Here is a 14,278-nt window from a genome sequence, read left to right on the forward strand (position 1 = left end):
ATATAACAAAGTGTGGTACCTAATGACCATCAACCAAACAGCCCTACGATGTCCCACCAGGTTCAGATGAACAGGGACGGCTTCTCATCCCCATGAACCCCGAGCAGAGAAACTGCCGACTATTCCACAGTCAATTCACCACTTTCCATTCTTCACTCACCACCGCTCGTACTACCACCACCCGCGCCGTTGACCGCACTGCCCCCGGCCCCACCAGCAGCCTCACTGTAGCCGGTCAACGGGCCCTCCACGTGGCGTATCTGATCCTCACTGCGTCATAATGGCGGCACGTCTATTTGTAATCTGTGCGACCGACTCTTGTGTGTTCGTGCTCGTGCGTGCGTATAATTGGGGGTGGAGCAGAATCCGCCATTGCTGCCGCTCGCTCTGCTTCTTCTTCTTCTTCCTCCTCCAACTCCTCCTCCGTTGGGACGGCGACGAGTTGAGTTTGATTCTTTGATTGATTTCTCTTCTGATTTTCCTCGGTAGGTGAGGTCTTCGAAATGGTCGCCATGATGTGTTGGTGCTCATCTTCCTCCTTGATTCTAACGCCTGCGTTTCTTGGCGTGAAGCGAAGGGGGAGGATGTGGCGCTCTGCCTTCTGCGATTGAAGCTCGATTCGCCATTGCCGGCTACCTGGGGAACGGGAACCCGGACAGGGCGGCGCCTGGACGACCGGTTAGAAATTTCTTGCCTGAATTTAGCTGTTCTTGATTACCTGCATGCATGCGTGGTGAATGAATGCGCAACAATCGTTTCGTGTGTGCTTCTGTTGTTTGTGTTGGGGAGGAGTTCTTGGATGTTCGGCTATATTATTGGTGGTTTAGAATGTTTGGGTGCAAATTTCTACTCTTTAATTTGTGCTGTTTTGCTGCTGTTAAATTTGGGTTGTCTAATATTGTTGCCACTAATTTTGTCATTTCGAAAGTTAGTACTATTTTATCCCCTGTCTTCCAACCAAGAGAAAGCAGAAACTCCCTGCATTATTTGATATGCTTCTATGCTAGTGTCCGATATAATTTAATTGCATCGAATGACCTCCTTCGGTCATTCCGGCAAAATAATTTAATTGCATCTGACAAAAGAAATATATATCAATCGACAATTGAGTTGCATAGTGTAAGCTGTGATGAAATGTTCAGGTGTTCTGGATTCTATATCAAAACTCATCCTGCTGAGCAAATAGTACAACACATACGTGAGAAAAATGTGATTAGTATTGCTGGACCTACTCAGACAAGTAGAAGTCTGACTGTCTGTGCAATTGATAATTGTGTAGTAACAGATCAGTCCTGAGGGATTGCAACAGGAACAGTTGCCTCTGTCAATCTTCTCTGCTTGGAGAATTTCATAGATGTATGTTATAAGGAATCACATCTGGCAAAATACGCCCTTTCATATAAGTTAGACAAAGTTGGATCAATGTTGTTGTCTTACCAGTTGCTGATTTGTTAGGACTGGTTCAGGATTTCAATAGAATTGTTCAACTTTCCCAATTATTGCGGTCTGAACAAACCTTCTTGGCCTTTTCAGACTGAAAACGAGAGTCTTGAGTTTATCTGAAGTGGCACTCCAGCATATTGTCCATGTTCACACTGAACATAACAGCCAATTGATGTCTCTCCCTGCAATATATTGGACAGATAAATAATACTAAAATTAATAGCTGGCAATTAAGATAAAAAGATGGTTGTTTTTCTATATCGGAGTTTCACCGAACAGCCACACCACCCTTGACAGTGTTTTGTCTGAAACTGAAAGCATTTATCACTATTCCATATTTTGTCATCTGACCCAAAGATTTATCAGCATAAAATTTATTTTCTTTCTGATGGTGTACAAGGATTCAGTTGGGAACTGCGGGATTAACCAACTTTGTTTAATTTACTGTTGTTGCATCCATTGCTTCCAAGTAAATACTCTTCCTTAGTATTTTGCAATTTATTTTATTGACCTTTTATTTGGAAGTATATCGGCATACCGCTCCTTAATTAGTGTGGTTTGCCCTGGTGCATTGTTGCAATTTAGGAGTACTTTCACCTATAGCTTCCATAGTTTCTTCTGTAGCTAATGTTAATTCCACGGTTTTCCCAGATCAGTTAAAAGTTAATTCAGTAATCAGATATGGTTCATCAGCATGATGAGTCAACAGCAAATGAAGTCAGCACCACCACACAGCTTCCCTCCTATGGATCATCTGAAGAACCGCGTGTGTACAAGGTCGGGTGTCCTCCTCAAAAGAACTTTGCGAGAGAGTTTAGAGACACATTGAGAGAGACTTTCTTCCATGACAACCCATTACGCCAGTACAAGGACCAATCTGGATCGGCAAAGTTCATGATGGCGCTGCAGTTCCTGTTCCCAATCTTTGAGTGGGGCAGGTGCTACAACTTAAGAAAGTTCAAAGGTGATTTAATTGCTGGATTGACCATTGCAAGTCTCTGCATTCCCCAGGTATCAACTGGGACTAGTCTACCGATGATTTTACTTGTACTTAAAACTGTGCCTGACATTGATTGTTTTTACTCTAATAGGATATCGGGTATTCGAAGCTTGCTAACTTGGATGCACAATATGGACTATGTAAGTTCTCCCATTACAGCTGTTGTAGTGCTTTGAAATGAAAATTTTGAATGTTCTATGCCTTAACTGGCATTATGTTTATTTGGTTTCAGACTCCAGCTTTGTTCCCCCATTGATATATGCTGCAATGGGCAGCTCAAAGGATATTGCAATCGGTCCGGTTGCAGTGGTTTCGCTTTTAATAGGTTCACTTTTACAGAATGAAGTCGACCCTGTCAAAAACAAGGAGGAATATCTGCGCCTTGCTTTCACGGCTACCTTCTTTGCTGGTATCACTCAAGCAGCCCTAGGATTTTTAAGGTATACACAAACATCTACGAGAAGCTCTCAGAAACTGTGGATACACTAATGTAAGAGTTGATGTAATTTCAGGCTAGGATTCCTCATCGAGTTCTTGTCACATGCTGCAATTGTTGGGTTTATGGGAGGAGCAGCCATTACTATTGCCCTTCAGCAGCTAAAATATGTGTTGGGCATCAAGAGCTTTACAAAGAAAACCGATATAATTTCTGTTATGCGCTCTGTTTGGACTTCAGCTCATCACGGGGTACTTGTCTTGTTGAGTCCTAAAGAAATTAACCATTTGGTTTTATATACTGAATTCTATAATGAGACTGACAAGGAGTTATGTTCCATATGCAGTGGAATTGGCAAACTATTGTGATTGGCATAACTTTCCTTGCATTCCTTCTGCTTGCCAAGTACATTGTGAGCATCTCCTATATTCATAGATTTTCACCATTGATCTTTAGTTCTTTACTAACTAGAGAATCTGTCTCACATTCTAGTAAATTTTGATTGACAGGGAAAGAAGAATAGAAAGTTCTTCTGGGTGCCAGCTATTGCTCCTATAACTTCAGTTATTTTGGCAACCCTTTTTGTGTTCATTACTCGTGCTGACAAGCAAGGTGTTCAGATTGTAAGTACTCAAGTCAATACAGTTGAGGCTTAGTTCATATACACCTCATCATGCTTTTCATGGATGAAAATTTTGCTGGTATTTGGTCATCACAGGTTAACCACATCAAAAAGGGCATAAACCCATCATCAGTCCACAAAATTTATTTCACTGGTCCATTTGTTGCAAAAGGTTTCAAGATCGGTGTCATTTCCGCCATGATCGGTTTAACGGTAAGGTATTCAATATAAACCGTGCCCTTTCCCGTGCAACGCGTCTTCTCAGATGTGACCTTAATATTTGTGTGGGTGACTTATCAGGAAGCTGTGGCAATTGGGAGGACGTTTGCTGCTCTGAAGGACTATCAATTAGATGGAAACAAGGAGATGGTAGCACTTGGAACTATGAACATAGCAGGGTCAATGACATCTTGTTATATTGCAACAGGTAACTATATCAATTTATCAGGGTCAATGACCTGATGGTACATAATCTGAAAATGCAGTGCTGAAACCTGCTGATTTGGTTTGTATCAGGTTCTTTCTCTCGTTCCGCAGTCAATTTCATGGCTGGCTGCCAAACACCAGTGTCCAATATCATTATGTCAGCAGTTGTGCTCCTGACCTTGTTGGTCATCACACCACTCTTCAAGTACACACCAAATGCGATCCTCGGGTCGATAATCATTTCTGCGGTGATCGGCCTTGTGGACTACGAAGCAGTAATTCTCATTTGGAAAGTTGACAAAATGGATTTCATTGCTTGCATGGGAGCATTCTTTGGTGTGGTCTTCGCATCTGTTGAGATAGGTCTTTTAATAGCTGTAAGCACTAAATCTTTGATTTGACTGCCAACTTGCCAAGTTCTTTTCCAAAGGCATATAGATAAGTGAAAATTCACCTAATTTCTGTGACGTTAACAGGTATCAATTTCATTTGCTAAAATTCTTCTTCAAGTAACAAGGCCAAGGACTGTACTTCTGGGAAACCTTCCAGGCACCACAATATACAGGAACACTGATCAGTATCCAGAAGCAAGACATATTCCTGGGGTTGTAATAGTGAGGGTTGATTCTGCTATCTACTTCTCCAACTCAAACTATGTCCGGGAGAGGTATAGTCTACATATATTTATTCAGTTTTGCATTTAGAATTGAGATATAATGAAATGCAAATGAACATAGAGCCTCATGACATTTATCTGGTCCATTTCAGAACTCTTAGGTGGTTGACGGAGGAAGAAGAGAAAGCCAAAGCAGAGGGACAGTCTAAAATCAATTTCTTGATCATAGAGATGTCCCGTAAGTTTTAGTGATTTAGTGGTCTCGTATCATAATTCATAAATTAAGTTTATCACTTATTGAGCTGATACAAATCTTAATACTTTTTGCAGCGGTCATAGATATTGATACAAGTGGCATCCATGCTCTAGAAGATCTATACAAGAATCTTAAGAAGAGAGACATTCAGGTACGTACTCTGAAACTAAAATTATATCTTCCACTGATACCAAATACTTAAGATATAATACATTCAGAGTAGTCTCAAAAACATTATATGAAGAGATCAAGAATAAAAATACCAGTTAACAATTGCTTAAGAAAAGAATGTACACTGGCAATTTTGTTTCACAACTCATTGTTCAAAACCTACAATTTTAATGCACCGATGATTAATATGGAAATATTGTGTATTTGGCAGCTCATCCTAGCAAATCCTGGATCCATCGTCATGGAAAAGCTCTTGTCATCCAAGCTCAACGAGCACATAGGGAGTAACAATATTTTCCTCACGGTTGCTGACGCTGTGCGTTTCTGCACAAGAAAGTCGATACAAGAACCATGAAGAAAAATAGATGAGAGATAAAGAGAGAGATGATGAACAATATTATATAGCATATGCGTATCATCTACTTATGATATAGAGGAATAGATCCATAGGCATATCAGCTGGTTCAGTGAAATACTGGTGATAGCATATACAATTGGAAATAGTTGTATGGTGAATAGGGTTGCTATAAACCAAAATGTCATGACAGACAAATGGAAGGAAACTGATAATAATAGGTTAAGGCAATCCTTCCTACCCTGAATTAATTCCTCTATTATCAAATAGATATAGCTATATTCGCAATCGTTAGGTCAAATTTCAAGATCATTACTCACTAATATAAGAAAAAAATATTATGATTTTGTATCTGAAAAATAAATGATACTAGTAGATTCATCTAAAAAGATACTTTCACGTAGTTGTTCTCAATAATTGTGTTTTTTAAGAAATACTAATCTAATAATACCCGGTGTTATGGACTATCATGTGTCAAAACCATAATAATACCCGGTGTTATGTACTATCATATGTCACAACCCCTATGATTTTACTTTTAAAAAGAAAAAGTCCAGATAACCCTATAAACTTTGATTCGAAGTCCATCCGACACCCTGAACTTTGAAACTAGACATCTAATCCCCTAAACTTCACAATACCATTCAAATAACCCCTAAGGTGGTTTTGCATTGTGGTTTTTATCTAATTTGTGTAAACATTAGATGTGTTGACTATGAGGCATACGCATTAGACATATATACAATAAGACCTGCACTTAAATATTTCTTTTTGCCCCCATGTTCTTTCTCACTTACAAACGAATACCAATGTAATACAAGTAGTATGACATCATTAAGATCATAAATTGAGGACCCACGATTGATGATATGTAAATATGCTATATTAGTTATTTGAAACCAAGCGTCTAAATGTGCAAAACCACCGTTCAAAATCAATTTGGGTGTAATATAAACGGTATTGAAAAGTTTAGGGGGTTTGATGACCGGTTAAAAGGTTTATGGTGCTAAATGGGCTTACATCCAAAGTTTAGAGGGTATATGGACTTTTTCCTTTGTAAAATACTAGTACTACATGCCGAAATCCCAATGGTTTTGTGCATCCTGAATCACAATGCCTAGAGTTTTGTGCAACTAAATCTAAAAACATATATAGAAAAAACTAGAACATGGGATCCCGTCGGAGACGGGATAAAAAAATGTTATCCTCATATCTATCTTCTCCCGGATCCGCTTCTTCCCTCACATATGTATTTTTCTTTTCCACTGAGCATGGCTCCGTCCTCCTCCCTCCATCAACTTCTCCAGCCCAATAGCTGGAGGACCAATCCATGTCCTCCTCCTCCTCCCTCCCTCGACTCCTCGATCATCATCACCAACACCAACGATATCCCCTATCATCTTTCTCTCTTCCTACACCGTTTTGAGCATGAGAGAGTGTGGAGGCTAGTGAGGGCATGGGGGTCATCGGAATCACTAAGGTCTACAAGGATGGAGCCAGGCGTAGTTTGTTATGTGTGAGAAAAAGGAAAGGGGGACGGCGAGGCTGAGGAGGACGAGGTCTAGGGGCACTGGCATGGGCACTGGCATGAAGGTGGAGGTGGTCGGTCTCGGCGTGGAGGGCAATATTGGAGTTGACAAACTGGAGAGGAGGTCATGAACCGCTTCGTAGGTGCGATGGTAATAAAAATGCTACGTACGTGCGTAACCTATGGTGGGTGTGCTGGCGTTATAGTTCGATGATCTGAAACCCCCCCCCCCCCCCTCCCGGGAGGTGTGCCTTTTATATCATGTGTTGCCTTAGTCTCCAGTAGAACTTGGAGACAATGAACCCTGCACGATATAGAATCAACCCAATCTTCTCCGATTAGGACTCTGTTAATCACCAGCCCGTGAGGATACTTTCCATAATATCTTGTATACTTCCTTACCGCATATGGAAATATATCATATGAACGATGGTATGCCAGTCTTGTATATTCCGTAAGTCATAAAATATTAGGTATGCCTTAACCGTAACCATGACAGAAACCATTTAGCCCTCAATTAAATTCATTATTCTACGGCTTGATGAAAACCATTATCAATTGAAGTCAATTAGTTTAATACTAGGGCTGATTTAATTTTGTTCATGTTTAATTTGTTTACATGTTCAACAAATTTTGCTTAATAAGGTTTTGGTTAGAAATTAGAGGGGAGGATTGGTCAAGTCATATCGAAAATCCCCATTTAACTCGTTCGGCATAATGCAAATTATTTTCAGTTAAGGTTTATCGTCGTTCTACGTCGTTCTACTATGCTAACTAAGACTGTCATCAATTAAGCTCAGCCAGCAGTAGAAGAAGTAAAGGAATTAGGGAAGACGGAATAAACTAGATTGAAATTTCTCAAAATCTCCAAAATCGAGAAAACCATAATTTCCCAAATCAAACCAGTAAGCTTTTTAATTTGGGTAACTTACCGGATTATGAGCCCTAAACCACTGGGGGACCTCCACCGTGTCGTGCGAATCTTACCGGGAAGCGGCATCACTGTCTTGTAGCCGCACGGGTATTTTTTTAAAGAGAAGGATATTTTTACTTGACCTCTACATCTAACCGGGTACATGCAATCATTTAAATTAGAAACTTAGCCCCGCAAAACAACCCAATCTAAATTGAGAACCTCCACTGTGCCGTGCGAGTCTCACCAGGAAGCGGCATCGCTGCCCCATAGCCGCACATGCATTTTTGTTAGAGAAGGGTAATTTTTACCCGGCCTCTACATCCATCCAGATACATGCAGCCATTTAAATTGGAAACTTAGTCCTGTAAACAGTCCAATCAAAAATTGGCTCATATGGAAATTTGAACTCAGGACCTTAAAGTGCTACTCAGGTCACTGCAACCACTAAACAACATGCCCTTACACATAAAAACATGTCTTAGATCTTCAAAAAAAATTCATAAACATTTCAATGTTGTACGGAGAAAATGATAGTTTAAAAAAATGGTTGGAGATTCAAGTACCGTTTGTTCCTAGCTGCAGCTTACGGGTTGCCGCCACACAGCGGCCAGCACGCCAGACGAGGAGATGTACTCCATGCAGGCCTTGAGCTGCGGGCAATTGCGCCGGTCGCCCAGCCGCAGCGTCACCGCCGGCCCGCCGCGTTCGCCACGTCAATGGTCTGGCACGGATCGCCAACAAATAGTGGCCGGAGTAGGGCGCCATTGTCGGAACGGGGCGGCGAGCAGGCAACCGTGACGGCGTCCTCGATGGGGAACGCAAGGTGATAGCGTAGGCCGCGTAGGGATCGAGCATTAAACGACTAGAACGAAGGAGGGACTGCCTATATATCACGTGACATAATTTTTTTAAGTCTACTATCATGCAGATTTCTTACCCTTTAGATGAACATCTAACGGATGACATTAATATACACAAACAAAATACAAAACAACAAACAAACGGGTCACGTGGATAATCTGAAGCTCACGTGGGCACAAATGGGTTCAAGTAGATTTCATACTTACATCGTAAATACACTAAAAATGCATATGTTATTTTTAGACTTACATTGTAAATACACTAAAATTACATATGTAATTATAGTGTAAATACGATGTAATTAGTACGCGTGGGATCATAAACAAATTAGCATTGGAAAACACGGCTCAAATCGATTATGATGGAGTCGGCATGAATGCAACACGAATCTTGACACCATCCAACGTACATAAATCATGGGACTCAAAAATCTGTCGCCAGACAGATAGCAATTCCGATTACGAATAGAGAGCATCGTCAAATTACTCCAAAGGAAAGTAAACAAACAGGGAGAGCATCGTTCAGGCGTTTATTCCGAACGGCAGCATCCAACCTTCTCCAGGATCTCGATGAGAAGAAAGGGACATGCCACCTTGAGCTCCTTGAACCCCTCGGTTGCCATCACGGCCGCCAACATGCCAGGCGAGGCGATGTACTCCATGCACAACGCCCTGAGCAGCGCGCAGTGGTGCCGGTCCGCCAGCCGCAGCGTCGCCGCCGCGTTCGCCACGCCGATGCTCTCGCACAGCGCGTCCTCGCACAGCAGCCGCATCCTCTCCAGGCCGAACCGGTCCGCCGCCGCCAGCCACTCGCGGACCATCACCCTCACCTCTCCCTTCGAGCATCCGGCGGCCGCGTCCCTGAGATTGACGAGGTGGTGGCGGCTCGCGGAGTTGTTCGTCAGGAAGCCCTCTTCCTCCTTAACCGGCGGCAACGTGTCCGTGTAGACGAAGTGGAGCACGGCCTCGAACGCCGCCGGTCTCATGTCATGGACGCGCACGCACCTGCCGCCGCCGCCGCTGGCGCGCCTGTTCGCCGCCGCCATTGGCCCGAAGAACTGGGCGCGGAACACCGGCGACCGGGCCGCGAGCACCGCCCTGTGCACGTCGTACTTACTCTCTCCGACCTGGACCGTAAGGTCCGAGCCTTTCTTGCTCTCCAGCAGCTGCTCGAGATGACGGCAGATGGCCGGCGGCGGCACCGCGATGCGGCGGCTCACGGTTGCTCTGGCCTTCTTCTCCCTGACAACCTCGACGGCGCAGTGAATCGTCACGCAGTCGTTCATCAGGTACACATCCTCCACGGTTTCGATCTCCATGAATTTGTTGAACCCCAAACGACATTTGCTGCTAGGCTTGAAATCACCCCACCCTGCCGACAGCAACGAGCTGCCACTGATGTTGAATGTGTACTTCACCGTAACTTTCTCTACGCCGGTGCTTTGCAGCTCGAGGAACACGGACACATGTCCTTGATCTTCCTCCTTCTCGCCGGCAGCGTAGAACATGACCGCCCAACTGTACCCGCCGACATCGAAGGAGCCTGATTTGGCGAAGTGTCCGGCGCCGTTTCTCTTCTGCAGGCTGAATCCGGCGACGGTGAACCGGTGCGTACCCTTGACCAGCTCAGTGGAGTGCGTGGATGTGGTGTTGTGTGGTGAGCTGCTGCTGGTGGAAGACGACGGGGGCACATTTGAGGCGGCGGCCATTGTCGAGGTGGAAAAAGCTTTCATCGCTAGCGGTGTCCACGTATAAAGCATATATACACACACTAAGCTCAGGGAAGTTGAACCATCGTATTCTCTTCTGCTGGCTGAATTATCGAAGCATTCATGCGTGATGACTGAGATCGAGGGGCCGGGCTGACTGCATGCCTGGCTAACGGTGGTATCTCATTGATTCCGGCGTGTAATTAATTTATGACGTGGATCGAGATGACTTGACCCGATAGGGTTGGATAGGAAGCGGTTCCTCTGAAGTGGTCACTGAAACAGGCCCACCTGTCAGCGACCACGTCCCTCTGACGTCACGTCTGAGGATCCCAATCTGGTTGGATACCGGGAGAAAATGGTTAAGAGCAAGTTTAGTAGCTTCAAATCATCTATAGTCAATTTGTACAATAGTTATTTATAAACATATACTCCCTCCGTCTCTAAATATTTGACGCCATTGACTTTTTTAAACATATTTGACCATTTGTCTTATTCAAAAAATTTAATTAATTATTAATTCCTTTTCTATCGTTTGATTCATTGTTAAATATACTTTTATGTATACATATAGTTTTACATATTTCACAAAATTTTTTAAATAAGACGAACGGTCAAACATGTTTAAAAAAGTCAACAGCGTCAAATATTTAGCGACGGAGGGAGTACTACACTATTAATACATGGTCTCACAAGTCATGCATACATTGTGTCTTGGAGTTCGTGCTGCAGCTGGCTAGAAATCTGCAGTCCGTTGCTCTTCTCTCTCCTCTTTTATCTCCTCGGCATGTGTTTATAGTTGGCTTATAGTTTGCTATTGTACCTGCTCACTAAAATGCACAGGATAAAATAATATTTAGTACGTCACCCCTATAGCTTGGCGGTCTCTTCACCACCACCTCTTGCTACTCTAGCTGTCGCTGTGGTCGTCGCAGGCCTTCCCGTGTAGGCCTCCCAAGGAGCAAGTTTTCACCCTGCCAACTTCCACGACCTCCGGGCTCCGCCGCCACATCATCGGTTTCCATGACCATCGGGCCGCCACGTCACCATCACCGCCTCCACCACCAATGCTCACTACTGCTAGTGGTCGTATAAACTTAGTGAGCGGACACCGCTGGACCGGTGGTCATAGCGGAGGTGATGGCCCTCACCCTTTCTCTTGTCCGACATGGGTGAATTGGATATAAGATGGTTAAAACCCTTCAAAATGGCATTTTATCGGAAGGCAGCGTATTGAGTGGCATTTTATTGTGCATCCTAGCGAGTAGCATTTCATCGAACTCATATGAATGGAGTGGCATATTGTTTATTACCTCTAAATATTGGAGTATGGAAAATCGAAATGTGGTCATCAAACTAGTTGGGCCTTTGGCTCATCGCTCCACTGGTTCACATATTAAATATACTTCCTTCATCTCTAAAAGAGTTTAATTTTAAAATGTTATATTAGTTCCTTTACATAACTTTATCCTTTTCTTTCCCATCCTCCTTGTTTTCTCCCCTCCTCTTTTTTTTTCTGCATATTAATTAAGGGCATTATAGTTTTTGAATCTCTTACTTAGTATTTGACTAGCTAAAACTACACTCTTTTATAGGCAGTTTATAGACGGAGGGAGTACCATTTTACGTGACCCGAGAGAAAGTTAGCATCACCACCACACACCACGCACTGACAGCACCTATACACCACCACCACACACCACGCACCGACAGCAACTATACAAGATCCAAGAGAAGGTTAGCACCAGACCGAGCGCCGGTAAGTGTGACCGGCCGCCCCTAGGCCAACAAAGAAACAACACCCAGGCCATCCAAAGTGAAAGGGTCAATTAGGCCTAAAGGGGGGGGTGAATAGGCTAATTTAAAACTTTATGCAGAAGCTAAAACTGAAATAAGGTCGGAAAGTTTGATCCACAGTCAGACTATCTTAAAATATCAGATAGTCTGATGTTGAATCAGACTGTCTGATCCACCAATGAAGCACAACAAGTAGATCTATCACACAAACAAGAGTAAAGCACAAACAGTGACTAGATCTATAGCGGCACAATTAAGCAAAGCTAAAAGGAGGATGAAGGGAGATCACCAATGATGAAGTTCACGAAGTTGTTCCCGGAGTTCAAATCCTTGAGGGGATTCTACTCTCCGTTGAGGAGCTCACTAAGAGCCGGGTTTTTGCTAACCCTTTCCTCAAGAGGTTGCACTAAGCACTCCTCCTTCCACTAAGGGGGTATCTCTTTCCTTGCGGAGGCGAGATCTGGCCTTCACAAACTTCTCCCGGCCAACCACACGTAGATCGGTGGCTCGGGAGTGACACCTAGCCGTCTAGGAGTCCTCAACCTCCAAGAGTAACAAACACCACACAACTCTTGGTCAAACCCTAGTGCTCAAGATCGAGTGAAACACACACTAGGTCCTCAAATACCAAATACACAACCACCAAGATCCATCACACAAAGAACGAGGAGGGATTTGAGAGAGGGAGAAAGAGCTCAAAAATCCAAAGCACCTTAGCACCAAGCTCAAACCAAAGTGAATGAGAATGAAATGAGTTAGGTAACCCTAGAAAAGGGTTAGGTGGGGGGTATTTATAGAAGCCCCCAAAATGTGGCCGTTGGGAGAGAATCTTTTCATCCCACCTCGGACTTTCCGAGGTGACATCGGATAGTCCGATGTTTTTGACCCCCAACCAGGCCAGAGACAGAGAACGAAATTCTGGAGGATTTCGGACAATCCGATCGATCGGAAAGTCCGATGTCATATCGGATATTCCGTTATTTTTGAACCAAGAATTTCATCCTCTCACAGAGACTCAAGTTCCATTGAATTTCGGAGTCTCTGGATCATCGGATACTCCGATCACATCGGATAGTCTGATTTAAAACTCACTCAAAAGGAATAAAAAGCAATTCAAAACAGAGAGTGAAGTTCTGAGAAATTTCAGATAGTCCGACGTATCGGATAGTCCGACCTTATATCGGATAGTCCGATATTTTTTAGCCAACACTCAGACCGAAGACAGTGAGCAAAGTTCTGTGAAATTTCGGATAGTCTGAGCATCGGATAGTCCGACAGACATAAAACAAGAACACTTCAAATAAATGATTTTGAGCACTAGTGTTCTACCAATTATATGCATGTGGCATCCCTCTTAATACTACGGCATCCTAATACTCAAGAACACAAGATATACATGGATTAGAAGACAATTACCACAAAAGATGCCGCAATACTTATTGTGTTGACATCCACTCATTTTTCATCCTTGCATACATCTCAACAAAAAGCATTAGTTACCCTCTAATTGTGTTGTCATTAACACCAAAATAAATAAGGGGTCCTAGATGCACTTTCACAAAGCCAAACCCCAACAATGGGCACCGCGCTCATCTCTATTCACGCCCTTGTGGTTGGAGGGGAGAGGGTGAGAGACATGGCTAGCTTGCATTGACTAGGGTGCCACCGCAAGAGGATATCCGTCTACAGCGAGCATGCACCAGCTGTTTGAGAGAAGTTTTGGCAGAGGGTGAGAGACATGGCCAGCTTGCATTGACTAGGGTGCCACCGCAAGAGGATATCCGTCTACAGTGAGCATGCACCAGCTGTTCGAAAGAAGTTTTGGCAGAGGGTGAGAGACATGGCCAGCTTGCATTGACTAGGGTGCCACCGCAAGAGGATATCCGTCTACAGTGAGCATGCACCAGCTGTTCGAGAGAAGTTTTGGCAGGGAGGCTTCCTAGACAACTTCTCCAGGGGAGAAAAACGCCGATAAAACCAACGTCCCCATCCGTCAAGGTCTTAAGGAGAATCAAGATGAGGTTTTTACCCGATAGCCCAACCGAGGTAGAGGGGCGGCCAAGAGGGAAAACGACGACTAAAACGCGCCCCCAATCGGTTATAATATTATTAAACTTGCTCTTACTACAAGCCAGATACAAGG

At 43.6% G+C, this 14,278-nt stretch overlaps 2 protein-coding genes across 12 annotated transcripts; one reads left to right on the forward strand and one right to left on the reverse strand.

Annotated features, from left to right (window-relative positions):
- Positions 1-303: 303 nt before the first annotated feature.
- Positions 304-5,572, forward strand: LOC127782943 (sulfate transporter 1.2-like). Of its 11 annotated transcripts, none has more exons than XM_052310233.1 (15): positions 304-489; positions 578-678; positions 2,100-2,454; positions 2,535-2,583; positions 2,676-2,883; positions 2,956-3,130; positions 3,226-3,291; positions 3,389-3,502; positions 3,598-3,714; positions 3,802-3,928; positions 4,018-4,304; positions 4,404-4,594; positions 4,696-4,781; positions 4,874-4,950; positions 5,182-5,572. In XM_052310233.1, the coding sequence occupies exons 3-15, from the start codon at positions 2,125-2,127 to the stop codon at positions 5,323-5,325; spliced, it is 1,971 nt and encodes a 656-aa protein (XP_052166193.1). In that variant the 5' UTR covers positions 304-489; positions 578-678; positions 2,100-2,124; the 3' UTR covers positions 5,326-5,572. The 11 variants fall into 11 exon arrangements, with proteins under 11 accessions (XP_052166193.1, XP_052166192.1, XP_052166191.1 ...); XM_052310232.1 differs by having other exon boundaries at positions 304-485; XM_052310228.1 differs by having other exon boundaries at positions 305-489; positions 573-678; positions 2,095-2,454.
- A 3,587-nt stretch (positions 5,573-9,159) lies between these two features.
- LOC127781221 (BTB/POZ and MATH domain-containing protein 1-like) lies at positions 9,160-10,338 on the reverse strand. Its single transcript, XM_052308149.1, has one exon. The coding sequence runs from the start codon at positions 10,336-10,338 to the stop codon at positions 9,160-9,162; it is 1,179 nt and encodes a 392-aa protein (XP_052164109.1).
- Positions 10,339-14,278: the final 3,940 nt, after the last annotated feature.

The sequence above is a fragment of the Oryza glaberrima genome, chromosome 8, assembly GCF_000147395.1.
Source record: "Oryza glaberrima chromosome 8, OglaRS2, whole genome shotgun sequence".
In the NCBI taxonomy this organism is placed as follows: domain Eukaryota; kingdom Viridiplantae; phylum Streptophyta; class Magnoliopsida; order Poales; family Poaceae; genus Oryza; species Oryza glaberrima.

Coding starts and splice junctions, on each gene's coding strand:
- LOC127781221 (XM_052308149.1), bottom strand. CDS start 10,338: ATGGCCGCCGCCTCAAATGTGCCCCCGTCGTCTTCCACCAGCAGCAGC.
- LOC127782943 (XM_052310231.1), top strand. CDS start 2,125: ATGGTTCATCAGCATGATGAGTCAACAGCAAATGAAGTCAGCACCACC. Junction 2,884..2,955: donor GCAGCCCTAGGATTTTTAAG/GTATACACAAAC, acceptor ATGTAATTTCAG/GCTAGGATTCCTCATCGAGT. Junction 4,782..4,873: donor CTTGATCATAGAGATGTCCC/GTAAGTTTTAGT, acceptor TACTTTTTGCAG/CGGTCATAGATATTGATACA.